The sequence below is a fragment of the Monocercomonoides exilis genome (genome assembly GCF_001643675.1).
Source record: "Monocercomonoides exilis strain PA203 chromosome Unknown scaffold47-789622, whole genome shotgun sequence".
Taxonomy (NCBI): Eukaryota; Preaxostyla; order Oxymonadida; family Polymastigidae; genus Monocercomonoides; species Monocercomonoides exilis.
Genome location: NW_027150592.1, coordinates 548,497 through 573,075, shown reverse-complemented (window position 1 = coordinate 573,075; position 24,579 = coordinate 548,497). Strand labels below are relative to the sequence as shown.

At 35.4% G+C, this 24,579-nt stretch overlaps 5 protein-coding genes across 5 annotated transcripts; 3 read left to right on the top strand and 2 right to left on the bottom strand.

Moving 5' to 3' along the window:
• Positions 1–401: 401 nt before the first annotated feature.
• MONOS_11074 (uncharacterized protein) lies at positions 402–1,470 on the top strand (the record flags this gene model as incomplete). The annotated part of the gene is made up of 4 exons (XM_067863576.1): positions 402–529; positions 572–702; positions 801–945; positions 1,080–1,470. The coding sequence occupies 4 exons, from the start codon at positions 402–404 to the stop codon at positions 1,468–1,470; spliced, it is 795 nt and encodes a 264-aa protein (XP_067721441.1).
• A 2,512-nt stretch (positions 1,471–3,982) lies between these two features.
• On the bottom strand, positions 3,983–5,098 carry MONOS_11075 (uncharacterized protein; the record flags this gene model as incomplete). The annotated part of the gene is made up of 3 exons (XM_067863577.1): positions 3,983–4,355; positions 4,568–4,866; positions 5,003–5,098. 3 exons carry the CDS (start codon positions 5,096–5,098, stop codon positions 3,983–3,985), a joined length of 768 nt encoding a protein of 255 aa, XP_067721440.1.
• A 7,073-nt stretch (positions 5,099–12,171) lies between these two features.
• Positions 12,172–12,804, top strand: MONOS_18127 (putative translation initiation factor 4E; the record flags this gene model as incomplete). The annotated part of the gene is made up of 2 exons (XM_067871115.1): positions 12,172–12,326; positions 12,405–12,804. The coding sequence occupies 2 exons, from the start codon at positions 12,172–12,174 to the stop codon at positions 12,802–12,804; spliced, it is 555 nt and encodes a 184-aa protein (XP_067721439.1).
• Positions 12,805–13,054: 250 nt separating this feature from the next.
• MONOS_11076 (putative protein SDA1) lies at positions 13,055–17,524 on the bottom strand. Its single transcript, XM_067863578.1, has 3 exons — positions 17,174–17,524; positions 16,879–17,106; positions 13,055–16,808 (listed from the first exon to the last, which is right to left on the bottom strand). The coding sequence occupies exons 1-3, from the start codon at positions 17,497–17,499 to the stop codon at positions 13,307–13,309; spliced, it is 4,056 nt and encodes a 1,351-aa protein (XP_067721438.1). The 5' UTR covers positions 17,500–17,524; the 3' UTR covers positions 13,055–13,306.
• A 169-nt stretch (positions 17,525–17,693) lies between these two features.
• On the top strand, positions 17,694–22,576 carry MONOS_11077 (putative eukaryotic-like serine/threonine-protein kinase; the record flags this gene model as incomplete). Its single annotated transcript, XM_067863579.1, has 2 exons — positions 17,694–17,718; positions 17,787–22,576. The coding sequence occupies 2 exons, from the start codon at positions 17,694–17,696 to the stop codon at positions 22,574–22,576; spliced, it is 4,815 nt and encodes a 1,604-aa protein (XP_067721437.1).
• Between the last annotated feature and the right edge of the window lie 2,003 nt (positions 22,577–24,579).

Sequence of the window (24,579 nt, the reverse complement as noted above, 5' to 3'; positions counted from 1 at the left end):
AAAGTTTTTCCTTTCAAACGAATAATTCCTCTCAAAAATCAATGAATCATTCGAAAAAATACACATTAGAAAAAAGTTATGATTTGAAAAATCTTCACAAATATGTGTGATTCTTTTTGAAAAGTCACAAATGTTTAATTTTCAAATATATCAAAAATTAAATATTTTGCTCAAATTTCTGTTTCAGCTCACAAATCTTCTCATGAATATGTGAAATAGCATTATCAATGAATAGATTTGATTGAAGTGAAGTTTGATATTAGTTAACAGAAATTTGAGCAAAATATGAAATTTTTGATATATTTGAAAATTAAACATTTGTGACTTTTCTAAAAGAATCACCCATATGAAGCGAAAATAATAAGCATTTTCACTCGCAAACATCAAAAAAAACATGAAAAATGATGTGGAACAACAAAGAATCGCAGATTAGCGATTATCACGATGGAAGATATCATATTGAGAATTCTACAAGGATGAACAATCTGCTGGGGCGAATAGTGCTCATTGAAGTGGATGGAGTTAAAAGGTTTGAAGACTTTGTTAATTCCATGGAATTCTCACGCAAAAGGATCAAAAACGCTGTTCGAGCACTGAGAAGCAAAAGGCTGGTTTCAAAAGTTGGAAGACCGCAATATGTGATAGGAGACAAAGAACTAATTGTTCAGGATGAAATTATCATTGAATCAAGATCTGGAAGCTGTTTGACTATTCGGAAAGTTCGCGAACTGGTTTGTTGTTCTTAAATAATTAATAATCCTAATTAATATATTTGATGGAAAATGTGATTAATGATACAGATGACGAGGACGCCCCATACATTAAAGTTTCAATGGGAACAGCTTGCTTATTTGTGAAGCGCCATCCCGAGCCGAAGAGAAGTTCACCGAAAAATGTTGATGTAAATCACCTTACGGTGTCGTGCCAAAGTGTTCAACAGCCCTGGTATTCATTACTGGACGGCTTACAAGAAAAAAATGAATACTGCAAAGAACTAATATTCAAAATAAATGAGTCATCATTGAGAGTTCCTACTAATTCAAAGCTGAGCGTGGTTCATCCTAAAAATGAAAATCCAGGATTTCGCAAAGAACCACAAAAATGGCGAATTCTACTCTGGTTGCTACTGTGGTTGCTGATGGATTTGCACTTCCTTCTGTGATTCTATGGCCAAGCAAAAGTCTTCCTGATGAAATGAAGCCGCTACTGTCACAGACTCTGGATATCTGGCCGAACGGAAGTGATTGGATGGGCGGCAATCAATTCAAAAAGTGCGCACATACAACACTCCTTCAAGGAATAATCGATCGCAGAAAGCGCATGTCACTGGAAAACTCTCACTGCTTGCTTCTCATCGATTCACACACTTCTCGCGCAGATCCTACAATCTGGAGAGAATTTCAAAAAGAAAAAATCTACGTCGTCACCTTGATTCCTCACGGCACACATATCTCTCAGCCGTTTGAATGAGGATTCTTCGCTGCTCTCAAAACAGAACTGCAAACAAAATATGATCCTCCATCTTCGTCAACATCTTCATCAAAAAGAACAGCTCTTGCGGATGTTCTCCCTCAAGTAATTCATACTGCCCTCTCACTTGCTGTGTTTTAAAAAAGCCTTTGCAACAAGTGGAGTTCTTCATAATGAATCTGGATTGATTCTCATGAAGCTGCCAGAAACATCGGAATATCGACCTTCAACTCATTCAAACAGATTCGACTTCTAAGGAAAACTGATTGATGAGTTGCTTCTGAGCAATTTGTGAGAACGTTTGAATATTGAAGAAGAAGAAAAAATTGAAAAACAAAAAAATGAAATGATGAAAAAAAAAACATCTTAATGATAATGATGAAAATTTGTCCGAGGATAAAATGAAAAACAAAAGAGAGAGAATTTGTAATAATTGAAAATGATTTTGAAAAAGAAACGGAAGAAATCAACATGATTGAAAGAAAGAAAAAAAGAAAAAAAATAAATTAATTAAAAATATCCAACTTTTCTTTGTGTTGTGATGAGTTGTTTAAACATCTGCGTCACATTTAAAAATGTGAGCTCACGTCAGTTAGTTCCTCTATTTTTTTTTTCAAATTTATTTTATTTATTTTAATGAAAACCAACAATTATTAAAAATTATGCTTCGAAATAAATAAAACACTTTCCAATAATTAAAAAATTTCGTGACAAAAATTTAAGCACAATTTTCAATCAATAAACCTTAATTAATAATTAATTCATTTCAATTCTTTTTTACTCTTTGAGATATGTCATAACATAAAACGTGAATAAAGCACAAAATCCTTCCATTTTTTGAATTATTTTCCGAATTGTATTTTTATTCATATTCATTTTTGAAAGGAATAAGACTTGATTGAATTATTGTGAACTAAAATCTTCTCTACAATCGACATTTTTTTGTGATTTTCAAAATGTTTATTGTCTTTTGCAATAGAAAATTAATTCTTTTTTATAAATTATTGTCTATTTTAACAAGAATAATCATTTGGCACGATGTCAGATAACAAATTTGATTCAATGAATAATTATCAATTATTAAGGAAAAAAATTTTTTTTATTAATTGTGACAAAATATTTGAATACAGGAATTTTCATTAAAAAAATCATGCACTTCTGATAAGTTTTTTGTTATCAGAAAATATGTTAAAAAAATGGTTCATTTTTAGATATTCGATAAAATTTACTAAACGTAATGTTTTGATATCAACGTTTCCCGTTAATGGACAAGAAAATCTTATTTATTTTGAAATCTGAGCAAGTTTAAAAAAGTTATGAGTGAAACAAATTTTCCACACCCTGCGCAAAAAATGCTTGAAAGTCCGTATTTTTCCCCAATAAAAAGATGATTTCTGAAAATTTAAACTGCTTTGTTTTCTGTTTTCTTTATTTGTCATATTTTTTTGAAAAGTTCCCTTTTGATTAATTTACAAATAAAACAAAAATTTTAAATTTGAATCAAATTCATGTTTCTACTCACCAAATTTCGATGCTATTAAAACAAAATTATGGCAATGTTATTGTTTCCATTTTATTAAAGTTTCGTAAGTGGAAACAAAAATTTAATTGAAATGTGAAAATTTTATTTTATTTAAAAATTAAACAAAAGGAACATTTCAAAAAAATAAAGACCTTTGTTTCTTTATTTTCATTTGTACGTTGCTCCGCTTTTTATGGAAAATGTTTCTTTGTCTGAATGATGTATTAGTGTGCTTAATGGCATTTTGTTTTGACCTTTCCAATTTTCTTCCTCTTTTTTTTCACAATTATCACCGTCATCGTCATCTCGTTTTTTTTTTCTTTTTTTCCGTTGAATTCTTCCTCTTCTCCAATTTTTTCCTCCTCCATCTCCTCTTCTTCTCATCATCATCTTCTTCGTCTTCATCTTCCATATCTGTTAGGTCAATCCCTATATTTGCTTCATTTGGTGTTATTTCCAATAATCTTCTTTCTTCTCCTTTTCAGATAAGTTCTGTCGATCCATCTTATTTCAAGTGTTTTTATCACAGAAGGAGAAGCTTAACAAAACGAAGTCAATGTTGTTTCTTCGCCAAACGCAAAAGGCTCTTCAAAGTGACTAATGTCTTTCTCATCCAAAGTGAACGTTCACGTGCTGAATCTTCTGAGGCATTTGATTCTTTGTCTGACAGTTCGCATTCAACAGTGTTTGCTTTTGCACATTTTGTTCTGTCACTTTCCTCTGTTGCATCTCTTGTGATTCCTGCATTGCAAGCTGAGTCTTCTTCTCTAAAGAAAATACAGTCAATGAGCACTCAAATAATGTTGCTTCAATTCATCAAAATGGAAAAAAATAAAAAAAGCGTTGAAGCTTCCATTTAACATATGTGTTAATAGAATCTGCTTCTCAATTCAGTTCCTCGATCGCGAAAAGCGAATATATTGATATTATTTTTGAAATCTCAATTCAGGCTGCATCTTTCTCTTTTTTCTCTTCATCTGTTTCATTTTTCTAATTATCTTTCTCATTTTCTTTCTCTTTCTCTTTCTCTTTTTTCTTTCTTTCCTCCTCTTCCTCCTCTTCCATTCTTCGCTCCTCTGCTTCTTTTTCTTCTGCTTCTGTTTCTGCCTCTGCCTCTGCCTCCACCTCTGCCTCCTCTTCTCTCCTTCTCATCTCTTCCAGCTCTTCCCGCTCCCGCTGCGCCCTCTCTTCTGCATCTGCTGCCCACTCCTCCCACATCGCTTCCGCTTCCTCTTCTTCCCTCCTCTTCCGCTCCCGCTCATCTCTCTTTCGCTTCTCCTGCCGCAGCTCCCGCAGCTCCCTCTTCGCTGCCCACACCTCCTGCCGCTCCTTCCACACACGCACAATCACCTCCCCCCCTCCCCTGCCCAGAACAACATCATCACCACATCCTCCACAACCATCCTGCTCCCCTCACAAATCTCCGTAAAGCATCCGCCCCCGTTCTTTGATGTCCAGCATCTCTGGGTGGTACTGTTTGCCATCCTGTACCCAACGCACTGGAAACCCTATCTCGCAACACTCTCGTTCAGCTCTGTCCGAACATTCGCGAAGTTGCACCAGCGCACCTCAAACATCCCCCACACTTCGTTTCTCCTTCCCTTCACTCTCTTCACTATCTTCACATCATTCAACATTTCTTCCACAGCTGCTTCCTTTTCCTTCTCCTCCTCTCTCAGAAACACAAACATCTCAATACCATAGCTCACATCCGTCACTGTGCACCCTACAACCTCCCCCACACCCAGAACAATCTCCAGCAGGCTGAACTGCACTGTCCCTGTCACCGTGAAGTTGAACTGCGACTCCTTTTCCACCACCGACACTGCTGCTGCGAACGAACCCACCAGCACTATCCGCCCTCCCTGAAACTCCTGCGGCACCACAAACCACATCCGCAAACATGACAACGCACCTTCGTTCGTCAGCACCTCCAGCTATGTGCTCCCGACCACTTTTCCTGCTAGCGTCACATTCTCCGCTGTGTCTCCGCTCGACTCAATCGCAAACCCCGACACATCGCATCATCTCTCCACATATACCATCCGCACCACATGCATCGTGCGCAGCTCTCCCTCTGCCGCCGAGTTCGCCCCACCTGCTCATATGTCGCACACGGTGACCCTGTGCTCCCACACCCCGGACACTCATCATCTTCTGCCTCCAACACGTGCATCTCCTCATTCGGCAGCCATGACAAATAAACCAACAGGTTCCCCACCACATTTGCCGCTGATTTTCCAGCTTCATCACACTTCCACATAATACGCATTAACACCAACAAACTCGCATCATTGCTGTCAACTCGATCTCTTCCTCCTTCAACAGCTTTCCGCATTTTCTAACCCGATGTTTGTGTCCTTTAAACGCAGCTCTCCGCCAGCACACCCGGACAACTGAAACTCTGCAACCACGCATTTTTCTGCTTCACCCACTGCGTTCAGACTGCTGAACACTACACATCTGTCCTCCACATCCAACACCTCGCTCGCCACCAGAACCTGCACACTCAACCTCATCTTTATCACTTTTTGATTCTATACTCATCAAATCACATGTTTCGCCTTTTCTTTTTGCTTCAGCTCATTCAATATTCAGTTAATTAACTTCTATTTTCTTTCAAAACGAAAAAAAAGAATTCTCGAGCTGTGTTTCGGTTTTTTGGAAATGTCAAGCGATATGGGAAAGAAAATGAATAAGTGACAAACAAAATGATCGATTCAATTGATTCAAAACAGAAAAAATTTATCACCATGAGAAATAAAAGACGAAGAAGAGCATTAAGTGTTTTGTCTGAAATATTGTGAAGACGATCTCCTATTATTCTGATAGCTTTAGAAAATATTCTCTCCCAAAATGATTCACTGCGAGGAGAAGTTGTTATGCAGTAAGCTTTGTTGGAGAATATAGTATGCATTTCGCAATAGGAACCAAAATCCTTGTTGAAAATGAAAAAGTCTTTTTCAACAACATCATCTTTTTCTTTTTAAAGCAAAAGTTCTATGAGTAATCTCACACGTTGAGCCTTTATTTTATTATGTTTTTCAATTAACATGTGATCAAACATTGCTCGGTAACATGCAAAAATCCTGCCAAACCAATCAGAAAATGTGTTATCCCAAATTGTTTTCAACGTTTTGTTTCCAAATAAATATTGCACACTTCAATTCTTCTTTATCGAGAAAAATCGCAAATGAAATCCACATCACTATTGCTTTCGCTTTCGCTTTCTGCAGTTTTTTCATTTTTCGTAAGCTCTTTTGAATTTGTTGAATTTTCTTTATCAACAAGTGTTCTTTCCGCTGCATCTGCTGGCAAACTATCCGTCAATGTCCACTCCAAAGGTGTTGTTATACATTGTTATAATAGCTTTTTCTTTATTCTTTAAATTTATTTTATAAAGTTGTTAACTTACATTTCTCTCTGTAAAGCGAGGGAAAATATCTTCTCTGCTCATGTGTGGATTCGCTTGTGATGACTTTATTAATGCTGTTATAAAATCATTGAATTCATTTGTTGCAACGAAAAAAAAAAGAAATATTTCTATGGGCAACGAAATTGATGAAAAGTTCAGCGAGTTCTCCTTTCAATGTTGTTTGAGAAGTTCGATGGCTTTGTATCCTTTTATGAGAATTTGTTGATAAATTGGACTTCTGAGAAATAAACAAAGAGATATGATTAATCGTTATCAAATCACATTTGTGATTTAAAATCAAAGAGTTGTCCTTCCTTCCCGTAATTCCACAAGCAGCTCCATCTTTTTCACACAGACACATATAAAGTCTGTGCATATTTTTTTTTGCAATCCTGTCTTTATGCAAAGGAGTGAATGCAATAAATATTTTGTGATTTTCAATATCAAGAGAAAATTTGAAAATGTTTGATTCTTCCTGCATTGAATGATAATAACCTATGAAAAAATTTAATATTTGAACCAAATTTATTTTAAGAAAAAACAATAAATTCAAACAGTTTGTGAACTAACTGTATTCTATTTTTTTCTGTTTTATCCACTCGCATCTGTGTGATTTGAGCATTTTCTCAGTTTCTTTATACATCTCGAACTTTTTTGATCAAGAAGAATAAAAAACTGTTATTGAAAATACAATAATGAAAATGAAAAGAAAAAATATCAAAAAAATTATTAACAAACTTGTTCTGGATTTTTAATGAAGAATAAAATATTTGTGAGGTATCCATGTGTACCAAATTATGAAATTTTGCTAAATGCCTTACTGACTTGAATTACGTCAATGACATACAGTGACGTGAGTGTTGTGGTATTTATTCCACTTAAAAAATGATCACAACATAACACATTGTTCATTAATTAATCGAAAATAACAAAATGAATAATTTGGCATGAACATACAAAAAGCTTTCCAAAAATTTTCACTTTATAATGATTTCAAAAGTTCTATTTAAGGATTCTGTTAATGTTCAGTCCATAACATCTTGCGAAAAGTGATGTGCGTAAAAAAAAGATTGAAAAAAATTTAAAAAAATTTTTTAAAAAAAATATTATTTATGGTTCAGATTCCGAAGAATCTTCTGCTGTTACAGCTCCAAATGGATCTGAATCCTCGCTTTCTGATTTAAAAAGTTTTTCTTCAGTATCTTCTTCATCTCTAATTCCAAAAATTTCATTTATATCACAAATATTTTCAATTTCATCAACTTCATCATCATCAATTTCCAATTCAAATTCATCTTCAGATTGAATATTTATTCCTTTTTCTATGAATTCTCCGTTGGAAAGAAAACCTGATCTTTTCATAACGTACGTTGAAAACACTCCAGGAATTAATCGCTCTCTTTCTCAATATCTTGGGAAAAAAGATCGTTAACGTTCACACATTCCTTCGATAGTGTTCGTATTGGCTTTCGAAACAGGATCAACGTAGTGACATTTGTGACAGACGGTTTAGTGGGTGTAACCCATTTCTCATAAGCAAGTGGAAGCTTTCCACTTATCGCTGATTATTGTTGTTCCATCTTTGATTCGATTTTTTATTATTGGGATTAGTGTCTCTTTTTCTCGATAAGGAAAATGACCATAAATTTTTTTCCAAATTATTCTTCGCCTTTTCGTTCGACAGCTCCAAATATCCACATATATTTTTTCAGCTTTCCTAATTGAAAAAATAGTTATTTTCAAAGCAAATAAATTAATATTAATGTTTTCAAAATTGATATTCCATGTTAAAACCTTTTTTGTATTTCCGTCTTCTCCATGCTGCTTCATCGATTTCCACAATTTTGTCTGCCTCTTTAAATTTTGGCATAAGCATAGAACAAGGATCCCGAATATTTTTGATTCTTTCAATCATTTTCACAATCTGTTGCTTATTAGGTTTAAGTATATTATGTTCTTTGTCTGCCCTTTGCATCTTCTGGGCAAAATAAAAAATGTAATTTTTTCTTTAAATCACAAAAAAATGTGTTTGATCAAAAAATTTTTATCGATTAAAAATTAGATGTCTTGGAAAAAACCATTCAAATATGAATGTCATGCACTGTATGAGACATTTTCATCTGAAGAATCATATTGGAAATGGATACAACAATATTTACCTAAGGTTTTTGTAGTTTGCCAACACTGCAAAAAAGTCAAATATATCTGTAAAGGAAGGGGACATTCAAGATTCCTGAAGTGCCCAAAGTACAAGAAAAGTGTTTCCTGCTTTAAAAATACAACTTTGGAGTCTTCAAAATTTCCAATTTCAACTGTGATGATGATTTTTTGATGTTTTGGATGGAAATGAAAGATTGGTTAATTTGAATAATGCTAAATGGATCTCAAATAAAGATTGTGTACTGGACAAGTGTTGCAAGGTTGACTTCGTTTAATTTCTTAAATTACAGAAATATAAAAATTAAGCATGAGCAGAATATACGCTTTCCTCTCAAATTCGCTTGAAATTTTTATGAATGATTCGTTATTAATTGTTAATAACATGTGTGCAAACCTGACTTTGCGGAAACGAGTTGTTGATATATTTTGAATTTTTAATTTTGGCAATTTTTTCTCAAAAAATGGGAGAGATCGAAAAATTGATAAAAGAAAATGTCAAAGATATTAGAAACAAAAGATGTGATCTCAAACATGAATTACTTGTATGCAAATTTGGAACTCACTTGGAAGTGGATTTTCGAGCATAAACTTCTTCCTGATACTGGGGAATGCAAACATTGCAAAATGAAAAAATTATTGCGCAAAAGAGACAACGCAAATTTTCGAAAGTGAAAAAAGTGCCTGAAAACAACATCTGTATTAAAAGGAACAACATTATCAAAGGCTAAAACAACAATAAAAAAGATTATGCATGCGTTTTTGCTGGAATTTAGCATTTGGCAAACTTGTTTTTTGTTATATCTGGATAGAAACACCGTTTCATGCAATTATAATATTTGCAGGGAAGTTTGCGTCGATGTGCTTTTCAAGAATCCAATCAAAATAGGAGGAGTGGGGAAGGAGGTGGAAATTGACGAAATATTGTGGAGAAGAAGGAAATATTATAGATGAAAAAGGAAAAAGCAAGTTTGGATTCTTGGTGGTGTAGAAAGATCTGAAGAACGTTTCAAAAGATCTTTTATGGTGGTTGTTCCAAACAGGAACAAGGAAACTCTTCAAGTAGCTATCAAAAAGCACATATGACCTTACATAACAATATTCAGTGATGAATGGAAGGCAAATAATTGTCTTGATGAAGAAGGTTTTATTCACAAAACCGTTTGTTATAAGAGACATTTTATCAATCCGGAAAATAAATCATTGTATACCGACACAGTGGAAGGTTTTTGGGCGCACTTTCGGAAATATCTTCCCAGATATGGAATCCGAACAAGATTTCTTCAACAATACATAGCATCTTTCATTGTTCGTTCGATGGGATTACTAACTCAAAATCAACTTGTTGAATCTGCAATTCATTTGAACATCGAAAACGTTGAAATGGTTGCTGAAGAAGATGAAAATGATCCAGAAAAGGCAAACGAAGAGGAAGAAATCCCTGACATGGATGATCTTCCTGATGATGACACTGATTTTGGTGCAGATGATGGAGCAGATGCATCAGAATGGTCTGATGATTTATTCTTTTTAACAATTTCATACACTTTTTTAAAAATAAAAAATAATATGAAAATATTTTCACCCATTTTTTTATTCAAAATTTGAAAAAAAATTATTCATTAAAAAACAACAAGCTATTTGCGCAAGATAAAAAAACGATAGAATGATCAAGAATAGCAACACCTTTCTTCGTATCGATTATGAAGTGTTTTCTTTCGGTACGCGTATATTCTGCATTTGCCGATAAACTTGTTAGCTGGATTAAAAACACCTGTTTCAACTTAAATAATGAAGCACTATTATCTGGAAAAATGAAGCTGTTTGTGTTTTTGTGGTATCTCAAGTTTTATATGTCAAAATTTTTTTGAAAAGTTCCTTTTGTTTAATTTACAAATAAAATTAAAATTTCATATTTCGATTAAATTTCTGTTCCCACTCCCCAAATTTTCCTCTCAAGAAAATAAAATCTTGATAATGTTGTTGTTTCTATTTTTGTGAAGTTTCGTAAGTGGGAACAGAAATTTGATCGAAATACAAAATTTTTTCTTAATTTGAAAATTAAACAAAAGGAACTTTTCAAAAAAATTTAGATATATGTTCAATGGTGCTGCAAAAAGAACATGGAGAGCTTGTAGTGGATTTTTTTTAACGCAAAAGAGGAATCATGAGTTATGTTCTTGAACCCATTTTTCAAGAAAAAAGCTGAACAGAAACAATTTGATGAAATTATAATAACTAATGTGTTATATCCACTTTCATGCTCAACTGATGGAAATGTCAAATGCATAAGCCATTTTGGAGTCGCATGAGACAAAGATAAGAGGGGGATGGATTTTCTAAGACTTTAGCAAGAAAAATGTGAAGTTATTTGTTTATTGATATGGTAATTATGATGAAGGTTGAAATGAAAAAATGAAGTGAAGAATAATATATTTTTGTTTTGTGGATATCCATATTTGAATGAAAAAGAAACAATTTTTTGTTATTGCTTTCTTTTGATCAAGAATATATCTCATTTCAAGCTTTATCAAGTATTTAACTTTATCAACCTTTTTTTCATACGATTTTTTTGTGAAAATTTTGATCTGCCTTCTCTTGATATTAAAGAAAAAAAAATGATTGCATTAATGCGTTAAAATCGTCTATTAAAACGAGAAGAAAACAATTATTTGAAATTGTATTCATTGAATGAATGGATAAATGCTTTCTTTTTTTTTTTCATTGAACACGAAAATGAAAGAAAAATGTCACAAACAGCATCAATGAAATAAATCTCTTTTCTCAATTGCTAAACAATTGATGCGAAAATAAAAATAAAAATAAATAAATAAATAAAAAAAAAAAAAAAAAAAAAAAAAAAAAAAAAAAAAAAAAAAAAAAAAAAAACCAAAAAGTTCAAATCTCCTAATAACGAAAGGTTTTTAAAAAAATGGATAATTTCGTTTCAAATTACCATTTTATATTTTGGTTCATTTTGTGAAAAAGTTTTAATATGGAAATTTGCTTAAGTTCTTTGATATTCCATTTATTCCATAAAAAATAATAATAAATAAAAATGAGAAAGAACACATTTCAAAATTGTTGAAGCGAAAGTGGAAAAAATATATTATTAACAGAATAAGAATTGAACACTTTGAAATGCATATTTGCGATGCACAAAGTGAGTATTAATTTTTAAACCCATGCATACAAGTTTCGTCTTTTGTGCGGGATTTTTCCCTGACTTTTAGTTTCTTGTTCGATAACTGCATGCTTTTATATCTTTGTTCATCAACTTGTTTTTATTTTTATATTTTTTATCATGCAAATTCTTCTTTAAGAAATAAAAAAACGATCATGTCTGGAATTTGAAATAAGTGTGGTCCACAAACCCCATGTGAATGGAAGAGACAGTTATTTTTATTGTAACTCAAAACATAAGAACATGTCTAATCATTCATATTTTTCAATTAATAATCAACCTTTGTTTTTCAACATGATTATTATAAAAAAGGTGTTGGATTATTAACGATGATATAAAAACATTTAAAATGTCATAATATATATTATCATTTAACATTTTATTTCTGCAAAAATTTTTTATTTTTAATACCATTATTTAAACATGTTGAGTGCAGAAAAACCTCATCCTTTAAGATACTCATGGACAATTTCAATATACGAGCCACAAAAAGGATCAAAATCAGCAAAATCAGAAGATGAATGGCTTAAGTGTATTCATTTGCTTTCAACCATTAAAACTCTTGAAGAATTTTGGCAGTTTTGTGTTTTTGAGATTATTTTATTTTAATAAGTCACTGAAATTTTGTTTTTCATATTTTTGCAATTGCTTGTTAGAGTTTGCCATCATATCCCAAAGCCATCCATCTTACCTATGAAATTTGTTTATTATGTTTTTAAAGAAGGAATAAAACCTGCTTGGGAATATGGAGAAAATGTTGGAGGAGGAAAAATCATAATTTCACTGAAGACGCAAACAATGAAAGCTGCTGGCGAAAGAATGTATTTTGATTTGCTTCTTTTGATTATTGGTAATCAGCTTTCTTCTGCTGATGATGTTTGCGGAATGATCTTTATGAAGCATAGAGATCAAATTGATATCTGGATTAAAAAAACAGCAAACAATTTAGCAATGAAAACTTCTATCATTGCAATCCTCAATGAGATACTGACTTTGAAGTCAGAGGTCTTTCGTCTGACTGAAAATGATGTCTCTTATAAGCCACATGAAATGTAATTACAAAAAAATTTTTTAAAATTACATGTAAAATTTGCATATTTTACTGTTTATGTATCATTTCAAGATGGTTTTGTATCGTTTCACATGTTTTTCTTTTTTTTTCTGATGAAATAATAAGTATGTTTCATATGCGAAAACATATCGATTCTTTTCAATATTTCCTCTTTTTGAGTGCAGATTTTCTTTTATATGCTTTTGTTTGTTCGTTCTTTTGAAAAGATGCTAATTTTGCAATTACTCCAAAAAATATTGTTCGTTATACCAATAATTTCTGTTCTCATGAAGTGAATTGTTTTTTTTTTCACATCAAAAATGCAAATATAATTTTTAATTATAACATAAAAGGTAAGTTCTTCATCATTGCTTTGAAATGAATTGTCAATGATGAATAAATCTGCTTTTTTTTCTTTTTTGAAATGAGACATTCTTATTTTTATTACATTTCAAGATCAATCACTTTCATTCAAAAAACAAAAATTCCAAACACCCATAACATCATTTACCTCAGCTTTCCTGCTCTTTTGTGCTGCTTCACTTTACTTCGCCCTCTGGCCATCCGCATTCTTTCCTGCTCTTTCTTCATCCTCCTCTTTTTCGCCTGGACATACCCAAAGTCCTTCTTCTTCTTCATCTTTTCTGCATTTGACGTCATCTTCCTCTCCTCTCTCTCTCTTCTCTTCCTCTTCCTCTTCCCTTCAAACTCGTCCTGCTCCTTCCCTTCCTTCTGCATCCTCACCCTCTCGCTCTTCAGCCTCTTCTCTTTCCTCCTCTCCTCATACGCCCCCACAATCGCCCCTTCATCCACAATCGGATTCTCTCCCCTCTTCGTCTGCCCTGTCAGCTGCATCGCCACTGCAATCGTGGCTGAGTTCCCTTCCACACTTCTTATCCCGATCTTCTCCTGCCAGTTCAGCATCTTTTCTATTCGGATCTTCCGCAGCTGCTCAAAGTCTCGCGAGGAGAGAATACGCACTTGGTCTGCTCGGAGTGGCTGTTTGGAGGAGGAAGAAGAGGAAGAATTATTTGTTTTATTGACATCATAATTCTTCTCTTTCTCTTCTTTCTTTTTGTCTCCTTCGTTTTGCTCATCTTCTGGATTGTCTGCTTTTCCCTCTTCTTCTTCTTCTTCTGATTCTTCATCTTCTAAATCTGAATCTGACCATTCCATTCCTTCTTCATCCTCTTCGTCTTCACCTTCATCTTCTTCCTCATCTTCATCTTCTTCCTCATCTTCATCTTCTTCCTCATCTTCATCTTCATCAAAATCATCATCTTCATCTTCATCTTCTTCTTTCTCTCCCTTTTCATCTTTCTCTACTTCTTCTTCCTCTTCTTCGCTTTCTTCATTGTTATCAATTTCAATATCTTCCACTCCCTTCTTGTTCTTCTTCCCCTTCTTCTTCTTCTTCTCATCACCAACTTCATCTCCTTCTTCTTTCCCTTCTTTCTCTTCGTCTTCTTTCTTTTCTTTCTTCTTTTCAGATTTCCCTTTCCCTTTCCCTTTCCCTTTTTCTTCTTCTTCTGCTTCTGAATCAATTTCTTCGTTTTCTATGTCATCATCATCATCTGAATAATATTCATCTTCCAACTCTTCTTCATCGTCAACCTCATCTTCATCTTCATCGTCTTCCTCCTCCTCTTCTTTTTCTTTCTCTTCTTCTTTCTTCTTCTTGTTTTTCTCTTTCTCTTTCTCTTTCTCTTTCTTTTCTTTCTTTCCCTTCTCTTTTTGTGATTTTTGAACACTTTCTTTTTTCTCAACATTTTCTCCTTTACTTTCCTTTGATTCTTCTAAATGAACTTCATCTTTCTCCATTTCAATCTTTTTTTCTTTTTCATCTTCTTTTTCTTTCTTTTCAGCTTCTTCCTTTCCTTCAGTAGTTTCGCTTCCTTCTTTCTCTTTCCCTTCCTCTTTCCCTTCTTCCTTCTCCTTCTCTTCCTTTTCCTCCTTCTCTTTCTCTTCCTCCTCCATCACCTTCCTCGTCTTCTTCCCCAACCTTCTCCTTCTCATCTCCTTCCTCTCCTCTTTTCTCAATCTGTCTTCTTCTGCCTCTGCCTCCAAATCTCCTTCCAACACAAGCGCCTCCAATCCATCGTCTGTCGATTCATCTTCGTCTTCTTCATCGTTTTCTCCTTTTCTCACAACCGTTCCTTCTTCTTCTCTCTTCATCTTCCGCTCTAAAAGCTCCTTCATGTATCTTCTTCTTGCTTTATCTTCTTTCTTCTTCTTCTTCTCTTCTTTCTTTCTTTCTCTTTCTTTCCTTCTCTCTTCCTTTTGTTCTGGTGTTAATTCTTCCTCTTCCTCTTCCTCTTCCTCCTCTTCTTCATCCTCATCATCTTCATCTTCATCCTCTTCCATTTCCCCTTCATCACTCTCATCTTCTCCTTCTCCTTCTTTTTCTTTGTCTTCAACAGGCAAAAACTCTGCCCCATCAATTCCTGTTGCAATTCTCTCCTCTCCAAAATGAAACGGAACAGCAAAAGGAAGAGGCAAAGTCGACGGCATTGTCTCTTTTCCTTGTTCTTTCGCTTTTTCTGCGCTTAATTCTTCCTTTGCTTTCTCCGCCTCTTCCTCCTCTTCTTCATCTTCATCCTCTTCTTCTTCATTTTCATCTTCTTTTCCTTCTTCATCTTTCTCCATTTTCCCTTCTTCCCCTTCTTTCACTGCTCCTTCTCCTTTTTCTTCCAGCTCTTTCAACTTGGCAGCTTCTCTCTCTCTCTTCCTCTTCTTCCTTTCTGCCCTCGCTTTTCTCTTCCTCTCCAACTCTTCCTCCATTTTCCTCCTCTCTTCCTCTTCTCTTTCTCTGTGTCTCTTCTCAATCAGCATCATTTCTGCTGCTTTCCCCCTCTCCTTCTTCGCCAGCGCCTCTGGATTGACAATTCTGAAGTAGTTCACAATCTTCTTCGCCCCGTTCGATACACCCGGGTGCTTCGCCCTCCGAAACAGCGCAATTTCACTCAAAAGCGTCTGAGGAAAATTGAATGTGAGAGCCAAAGGCGATCGAGTGAGAATCAAATAGAATGTGTTGAATGCCAGTGTTGTTGATGTCGCACCACGGAGAGCTGCTTGGCTTGCTCTGCCTCCTTTTTTCTTCCCTTTCCCTTTCAACTTCATCCCATCGCTGGACATCGCCTCTCCTGTAAGTGCCAATGTCTCCACAGGCACAACCAGCAGGTCCATCAGCTTCCGAATGGCTGCTTCGCCTTCGTCTTCAGGCACATTCTGATGGAAACCCTGAACAAGAAAGGCCAAAGCACGCGTGAATGAAGCATGAGAGAAGGAGAGATTGGTGAGGAATGGCAGCATGAAGGAGAAAAACGAAGGGAGATACAGATGAAACTGACCCATGAGACGAGAGATCAAATCAAGCAGCATCAATCTCTGGGCAAACGGAATGTGGCAAGTTGGAATCTTAGCAGAAGAAGAAGAAGAAGAATAGGAAGAAGCAGAAAACTCTCCATTGATCGCCGAGCGGTGCAGGTTGTGTGAGTTCCTCTGCAGCATTGCCATCAAATCCTCCGCGAAGTCTGAAGGAGAATGGAGCATGTCCAGAATCTGGTTGGGTGTGAGGCCCAAATAACCCATCGGAGATGAAGTTGATTCTTCTTTGTTCTCAGCCAGCGCTTGCTGCTTCTTCGCCATTTTGATTGTTGCTTCAAGCTTCTTCGCACGCTTAGCAGACTTCTTCACAGCTTTCTTCTTCAAGTTGTAGATATCTTGTCGTGTAACTTTCGCTTGCTCGTCTTCTTCTTCTTCGCTCTTTTTCTTCTGTTGCATCTTCTTCATTTTGTTGGATCGATCTTTTTTGGCAGAAAATTGCCCTTTTCGCCTTGTCTCTTTGCTTGAGTTTTCATCAAGATCATCATCTTCCTCATCTCCTTCTTTGGCTCCTTTGATCTGCATTGGATGGCATCCAAGAAAGAACAAAAGCGCTAAATTTCTGATTTTGGAAACACGAGAAAAACAAAGAGAGGATAAAACAGTAACAGTCGAAGAATTTTGCCTATTAATATTGTTATCAAAATAAAAAGTATCAAAAATAGAAATATCAAAAGTTGACTATAAAGTCAAACCATATGTTCTTTTGGAACATCGAAATCAAAAGATCCATTGATTTTTTCACAAGAAGTTGATTTTGATCATTCAAAGTCTTGTAAAGAAACTCTCTAATGTAATGCGTGTTTTTTGAGTTTTGTGGCTGTCTTGCATATTTCTTCAAAAATGCGACCATATGCAAATACATCGTTCTTCGAAGCTCTTTATCAGGAATAACAAAAAGTCTGAAAAACAGTGGAAACATACTGAAAATTTAAGAAAACATTAAAAAAGAAATAAAATGAAGAAATTTGAAAAAAGATTGATGTATACATCTTTGGATCAATTTGGTTTCGATTATTCATCAAAATGATTCCTTTCGCAAAAACATGGCGCGCATCTGGTGTTAAAATTGTGGCAGTATTTGCGAAAACTTCCATAAGTTCATTTGGAAAGTCACCAAGAATATCTTTTGTTGCGTTGGAAAACTGAGAAAGAAACTGAACAGTTGCACCAAGTTCTTCAGGAATGCTAGAAGGATTTGCATTCAAAAGTTTAACCAATGATTTGAAATGATTGTATTGTTCCAATATTTCCTGTTTATAATTTTCAGGATCCTTTGCAATAAGCTTCTGTCTCGAAAGAAGGTATTCAGCCATTTTCTTTTCTCAGAGATCCTTACTATGGAAAATTGATCAACTTTTGAAAAAAGGAAAACAATCCAATTTGATAAAAAAATACAAATTAAGCACAACAAGCATCATTAACATTGATAACAAATTTTAGAAAAACCCCTTTATAAAATAATAAGGTTTTATGTTTGTATTTTCTTTTGCTTTTCTTGTTATAGGAAATGCAAAAAAAGAAAATTTCTTCGAGTTTGTGATTTAATAAATTATTGCAGCAAATTTTTCTTTTGCAAAAATATTTATTTTTGTCATTATAGAGGATTTTGATTTTTTAGAAGAAGTTGGAAGAGGGGCATATGGAACTGTATATAAAGTACGATACAAACATGGAACTCTTGGAAACCCTCCTTTTGAAACGGTGAAAGCAAGAAGTTCTCCCCAAGTTCCATTTGCACCGTTGTGCCCAAATTATGTTCTAAAGAAAATTAGGCTGAATCCACAAAAACCCCAAGAAAAACTGAGAGCGCAACGTGAAGCAGAAACAATGATGAAGCTTAGACATCCTTATTTGGTGCATTGCTTTGACTCATTTACAGAAGGGAATGATTTATATCTTGTATTAGAATATGCTGAAGGAGGTAATTTGGATGGTCTTGTGAAGGCTAAAAAAGAAACAATTGGAACACTGACAAGAAATGAAATTATTCGAATGAGTTGGGAATTGTGCCAAGGTGTTGCATATCTTCATGCAAATAATATTGTTCATAGAGATTTAAAATCAACCAACATTCTTCTTTCGAGTCACAACACAATCAAAATAGGAGATTTTGGCTCATCAAGAGCTGTAACAAGCGAAGATGAATTAATGAGTACTCATGTCGGAACACCTTTATACATGTCACCAGAGATTATTCTACGCAAGCCATACACAACAAAAGCCGACATCTGGTCATTGGGCTGTCTATTGTATTTAATCGCAACTTTGCGTCATCCGTTTCAGTCGTCTGATTTTTTGGGTCTGTATTTTTCTGTGCTGCACGAGCGGCCAAAGCAGCTGAATGCGAGCGAAAGAGTGCCCTCCACACTTGCGTCAGCGACGATGCTTTGCCTGTCAAGAGACCCTGAGCTGCGTCCCGATGCGAAGGAAATTGTGGAGTCTGCTTTTCCTTCTTCTGTTTTGGGAGGAGTTGTGCCACTGCACACGCGAATGGAGGTGGATTTCCTCACTTTTGGAGAGGAGAAGGCGAAGAACAGAGGTGGAATGGGAGGAGGATTTAACTTTATAGCATCATCCGATGAAAACGAAAGTGTTTTGTTTCCTCCTTCATCTCCTTCTTCCTCTTCTTCCTTCTCTTCTTCTTCTTCTTCTTCTTCTTCGTCCTCTTTTTTGAGTGCAGAGAACGAATCTCATTCAGAAGAGGAAGCATTTGATGTTCCTTCAGATGATTATCAATCAAATGAAAAAGACAAACCAATTTCACATTCTGCTTTTTTGACAGAAAAAGAGACAAAAATCATTTCTGATAGAAAAAACGTTGTTTCGAGGCCTTCTTCAGCACAAAGCAGCTCGTTTTCGAATCCACACGAATCGCCTCAACGCCTTTCATCTTCATCTTCCTCTTCCTCTTTTTCCTCTCTTTCATCTCTTTCTTCCTCCCCTTCTTCTTCTCATTTCCCTTCATCCACATATCATTTAGCCTTCTCCAATTTTCCTTCTTCTTCTTCTTCTTCTTCTTCTTCTTCTCGTCCTCTTCCTCAACAGCCAATTCACCCTCCAAAAACACGTCATCAGCAAAGACAGGTTCAAAACATGCCATTTGGCGAAGTGCGAGTTGTGAGTGTCACAAAAACAAAACATGAACTAAACAACAGTTCATCATCATCATCATCATCATCATCATCATCATCATCATCATCATCATCATCTTCTTCTTCTTCTTCTTCATCTCCAAATAGAAGCGCCATCACATCTCGCCCTTCTTATTCTTATGCTCCCTCTCGTTCTCGTCCTTCTTCTGTTTCTTCTTCTTCCTCTTCCTCTTCTTCCTCTTCTCAAAGACCTTCATCTGCACCTTATCCATCTCATTCACATCAACCTGCCTCTTCACAACACACACGAAGTACTCAAAATATTCCAAATTTCTCTTCTTCTTCTTCTTCTTCTTCTTCTTCTTCTCATTCATCTTCTTCTTCATCTTTGCTTTCAACCTCACCTTCTTCTTCTTCATTTCACTCATTTCAACCAAACAATTCTCGTTCTGATAGCTTTAAACGAACATTTGACGAACAAAACAGCGAAAAAGAAAGAAATCAAAGTTTTTTGAACACTCCACAAAAACAGAAAAGGAATGAAGAACGAATCATTTTGGATGAAAGTGGAAGACAAATTGTGAGGGTGAAGAAACCTTCTCTTTCTTCATCTTCTTCAAATTCTTCTTCAAATTCTTCTTCTTCTTCTTCTTCTTCTTCTTCTTCCTCTAATCCACATTTACGCAAAACTGTTGGACATTTTGAAGAAAATCGTGAGTTTTCGTCTTTTTCGTCATTTTCTCCTACTTCTTCTCCATCAAAACAAGCTAATTCACCTGGTTACTACACATCAAGACCTTATTCTGCTTCTTCTTCTTCCTCTTCTTCTTTCTCTTCTTCTTCTTCATATTTTTCTTCCTATCCAAACAAACAAAAAAATGAAGGCATCAAAAAAAGGCAAAGAATTGTTCCTTTTCGGCAGCGCGAAAGGTTCAACGAAGACGAAAAAGAAGAATTTCAAAGTGGAAGAAGAAGAAGAGAAGAGAGAAGAGAAGAAAAGAAAGAAAGAAAAGAAGAAAGAAAAGGAAAAAAATTGAATGGAATATTTCCAGAAGACAAAGAGAATGAAGAAGAAGGCTTTTCATTCAGCTCAACAGAATCTGAAAACTCACAAACAAAACTGTTTTTTAGTGAAAATTCAGATGATGAAAGAGAAAAAGAAAGAAAAGAAGAGAATTTTGATGAAGAAAATTCCAATTTTTCTTTTGCGACAGAACAAAAAATGAGTTCAATTTTTCCTTTGAAATCAAAATACAATGGAGATATAAGGGAAAAAGATGATAAAGACAAAGAAGAAGAAGAAGATGATGATGATGAAAATGAAAAGGAGAGAAGAAGAAGAGAAAGAGAAAGAGAAAGAGAAGAAGAAGAAGATTTAGATAGAGAACTGAAAAGTGAGTTTATTGAAGATAACAACGAAGAAGAACTAAGTTTTGATCTGATTGGAAATTCATCATCATCATCATCTTCCTCTTCTTCCTCTTCCTCCTTTCCTTCTTCTCTTTCTCGTTCAAAATCAAGTGTTTTCCCTTCTTCTCACTATAAGTCGAATTCAAACAATGAAAATGCCAAAGATAAATTAAACTCAAATTCTCCTTCTTCTTCTTCTTCTTCTTCTTCTTCTTCTTCTTCTTCTTCTTCTTCTTCTCAATCACATCAGCCAATCATTGTTCATCCACCTGTTGCTTGGGACATCGAATTGAAAGCTCATCCTTCTTCTTCATCTTCTTCCTCCTCTTCATCATCTTCTTTTCATTCTTCTTTTTCTCCTCAAAATTCTGAACGTGTTCGTTTTGTTGATCGCACATCATCTTCATCTTCATCATCATCTTCTCCATCCTCCTCCTCTTTTTCTTCTCCTTCTCCTTCATCATCATCTTCTTCATCGTCTTCTCAAAGACCTTCTTCCTTTGCCCTCTCCTCTTTCCATTCATCCCATTCCTCTTCTCCTTTCTCCCCCATCCCTTTCACAGCACCCGGCTTCCAGCAGCAGAAGAATGTGCGAACATCTCGTCCTCTTTCTGCTTCAAAACAGCTCACCCGCACAACTTCTATGCTTTCATCATCATCATCATCATCATCGCCATCACAAACCTCACTCCATTTATCATCAGATTCTTCCACTTCATCATCATCACCTTCTTCTTCTTCTTCTTCTTCTTCTTCTTCTTCTTCTTCTTCTTCTTCTTCTTCTTCTTCTTCTTCTTCTTCTTCTTCTTCTTCTTCAAAGCAAAAAGAGCAACCTGTTTCTGTTTCTGTCTCAACAACAACAACAACAACCACTTCATCTTCATCTTCATCTTCTCCTTCTTCTTCGTCAGTCACAGATTCAGTGAATGCAACTGATCATTCTCATGTTTCTTCTGCTTCTTCTTCCTCTTCTTCCTCTTCTTCCTCTTCTTCTCCTTCTCTCCCTCTTCACCTGCCTCTTCCTCTTCCTCTTCCTCTTCCTCGCTTTTCATCTCCAGCAACAATCACTTCATCTGCTCGCTCACTCAGCCCAATGATAACACCTCCGACTTCACCTCATTCTCATCCTTCTTCTGCTGCTTATCCACAATCTTCTTCTTCTTCTCCTTTGTTTTTCTCTTCTCCTTCTGTTTCTTCTATTTCCTCTTCCTCTTCCTCCTCTTTCTCTTCCTCCTCTTCCTCTTCCTCTTCGTCCTCTTCAAATTCTCCTTCTTCTTCTCCTTTTTCTTCATCATCAAACAACAAAACTCAGTTTGCTCACAGGAAAATGGTTTTCCCAACAAAACAAGTTTTATCCGCAACTTCTTCAAACACATCAATTGAAAACAAAGCTAATTCTTCTTCTTCTCCTCCTCCTTTCTCCTCCTCCTCCTCTTCTTTTTCTTCTTCTTCATTCACATCAAACAATTCCGTATCCCCAGTTACTCTTCCTTTTCCTCCCTCTCTTTCTCTTCCGCTTCAGCGTCGTCCCCAAACATCTCCTTCCTTTTCTTCTTCTTCTTCTTCTTCATCTTCTTCTTCATCTTCTTCTTCCTTTTCTTCTCATTCATTTTCTTCTCCTTCTCCTTTTCGGTTTCCTCAGCCGTCTGAAACAACACCGAAGAATTCATTCTCTTCTTCGAAGGATCCTCTCACATCTTCACCTGCCGCTGTTCGCCCTTCTCTTCATTTATCACATCGACCATCTGATTCATCATCATCTTCTTCTTCTTCGTCTTTTTCACCTTCTTCTTCATTTGCATCATCAAATTCATTCAACGCATTTTGGGATAAATTCAGATTATCACTTGAAAAAATTACTCCCACTCGCTCTTCTAAGAACAATTGATATGATTTGAAAAACATATTTCATTCGTATTTTTCTTGAAATGAGAAAAAATTTTTTCAAATAAATAATAAAACTCTTTTTCAATTGTTTTCAACAATTATATAAACATTTGTTCTTTCAAAATTTAATTCAAAGTTATGAAAGAAAAAACCATTTGAAAAATAGTATTTTACCCATAACAAATTTTCTCAACAAATTTTCAGCGTTTATCGAGGATATTTCATGATTTTGATTCCATTCCCACTTTCCATTCTGCTTTTTGTGTGCAATTTCACAAAGAGTTCATCCGAAATACAATATGAGGAGGCGAATGGTATCCGTCAAGAAAAACGACAATTTGAAAAAATAACAAGTGAGGAAGCCAAAAAATCATTTGGAAGAGAGCATGCACATTTTGACTTGGAAAAAATGCAATTTGGGCCTGATGAGTTGCTTTTGAAGTCCGAGTGGCACATAAAAGGAAGCCATCAACAAGTTATTGAAGAAGAAAGTGTGAAACCAAGAAATTGAAATGAAAATATCCTATTTTTCTTTTTGAAATTCAAAATATTTATTCTTCTCAGAAAAGTGCAGGACCGTTTCGACAAAAAAAGCACAGAATCTTGAGTCAGAGACCATGAACTGCATCTTTGAGCAAAGAGACAAAAAAATAAATGAAAACAAAAAATTTCTCGAGAACAGCCATACCAAATGCAAAATGTCTGTGGCAAACACATCATTGAATGTGCACTTGCTGCAAATGGAATCTGTGGATAGAAGCTGTATTATTGGACTCCGGGAGTTGTGTTGCTGTGTTGTCTCTAGTTGTGGGCTTTTTTGCGATAGAAACAGTGCTTCTTTGATCCACGTGGATGACGGGGTAGTTTTTCTTTGTAAAATAACATTGCTGTTTCGCGACAAATGTGACACAAAAATTGTTCAGCTTGTGTCCTCATCAACTGCTAGCGCAACTCCTTCCTCTTCCTCGAGTCTGTCCATTGATCAAAGCAAGTTTGAAGCAATTGAGACAATGACAGGCCCGTTTGAAGGAGGAGAGCGTATCGGCTGCGTGTCAATAAGCAGATCCCACTTCATTAATACAACTAATCACAGGTCCACAACAACAGAAAATAAGTTGAGCTGTTTATGTGCATCATCGATTGTGGGCTGTTTGTTTGAAAGTGTTTGCGACGTATATTATGGTGGGATTGTTCAATCAATTAATAGATGTGGCACATCATTATCTGTGTTCAATAGCACATTTTTTTCGTCGAGAAGATCAAAAAATGCTGAATACAGAGGAACAGAAGGCAGTCCTTTAAATCCTGGAAGAATAACTTTATTATATGAAGGAGAATTCATTTTCGAATGGTGCGAATGGAATGGCTCTCACACAAGCAGTTCCTCAAAGGCAATAAATGTTCCGGATGCACAAGATACATACTGGAGCGGGGGAGCGATGTGCTTGATTGGCTGGGGTGAATGCTCACTTTTAATAAATTTTTGTGTATTTCTTGGTTGCTATTCAGATTCAGATGGAGGAGCAACAAGATGTTACAATACGCTGTTATCAGCATCTATTAATACCAATTATTCCCAATGTTATTCAGGAACAGGTGGAGCGATAAACATTTACCAATCATCATGCCTTGAAACAGCTAATTGTTGGTTCACGAACTGCACGTCAAGTGGCGGAGGGGGTGGTATTTTCTTAAAGTCTATATTCAATTCGAAGCCAAATTGTCTTGCAGAAGAAAAAGGAAATGGAGAAAGTGCTTGCATTTATGATTGCTTCTTTGTTGGATGTCAAGCAAATTCATCATCAGGGGGAGGGTTGCGTTGTGATTATATGTGGGATTCATTTCGAATGAGAAATATATTTTTGGAAATTGTTCAGCGAAGAGTGAAGGAGGGGGATTGTTCTCGGAAGTGAATGGAACCGGGCTTCAAATAGACAGCGTTTTATTTTATTTTATCTTCTTCCAGAAGTGCAGCTGCTCTGGTGATCCCCCCTATGGTCTTGA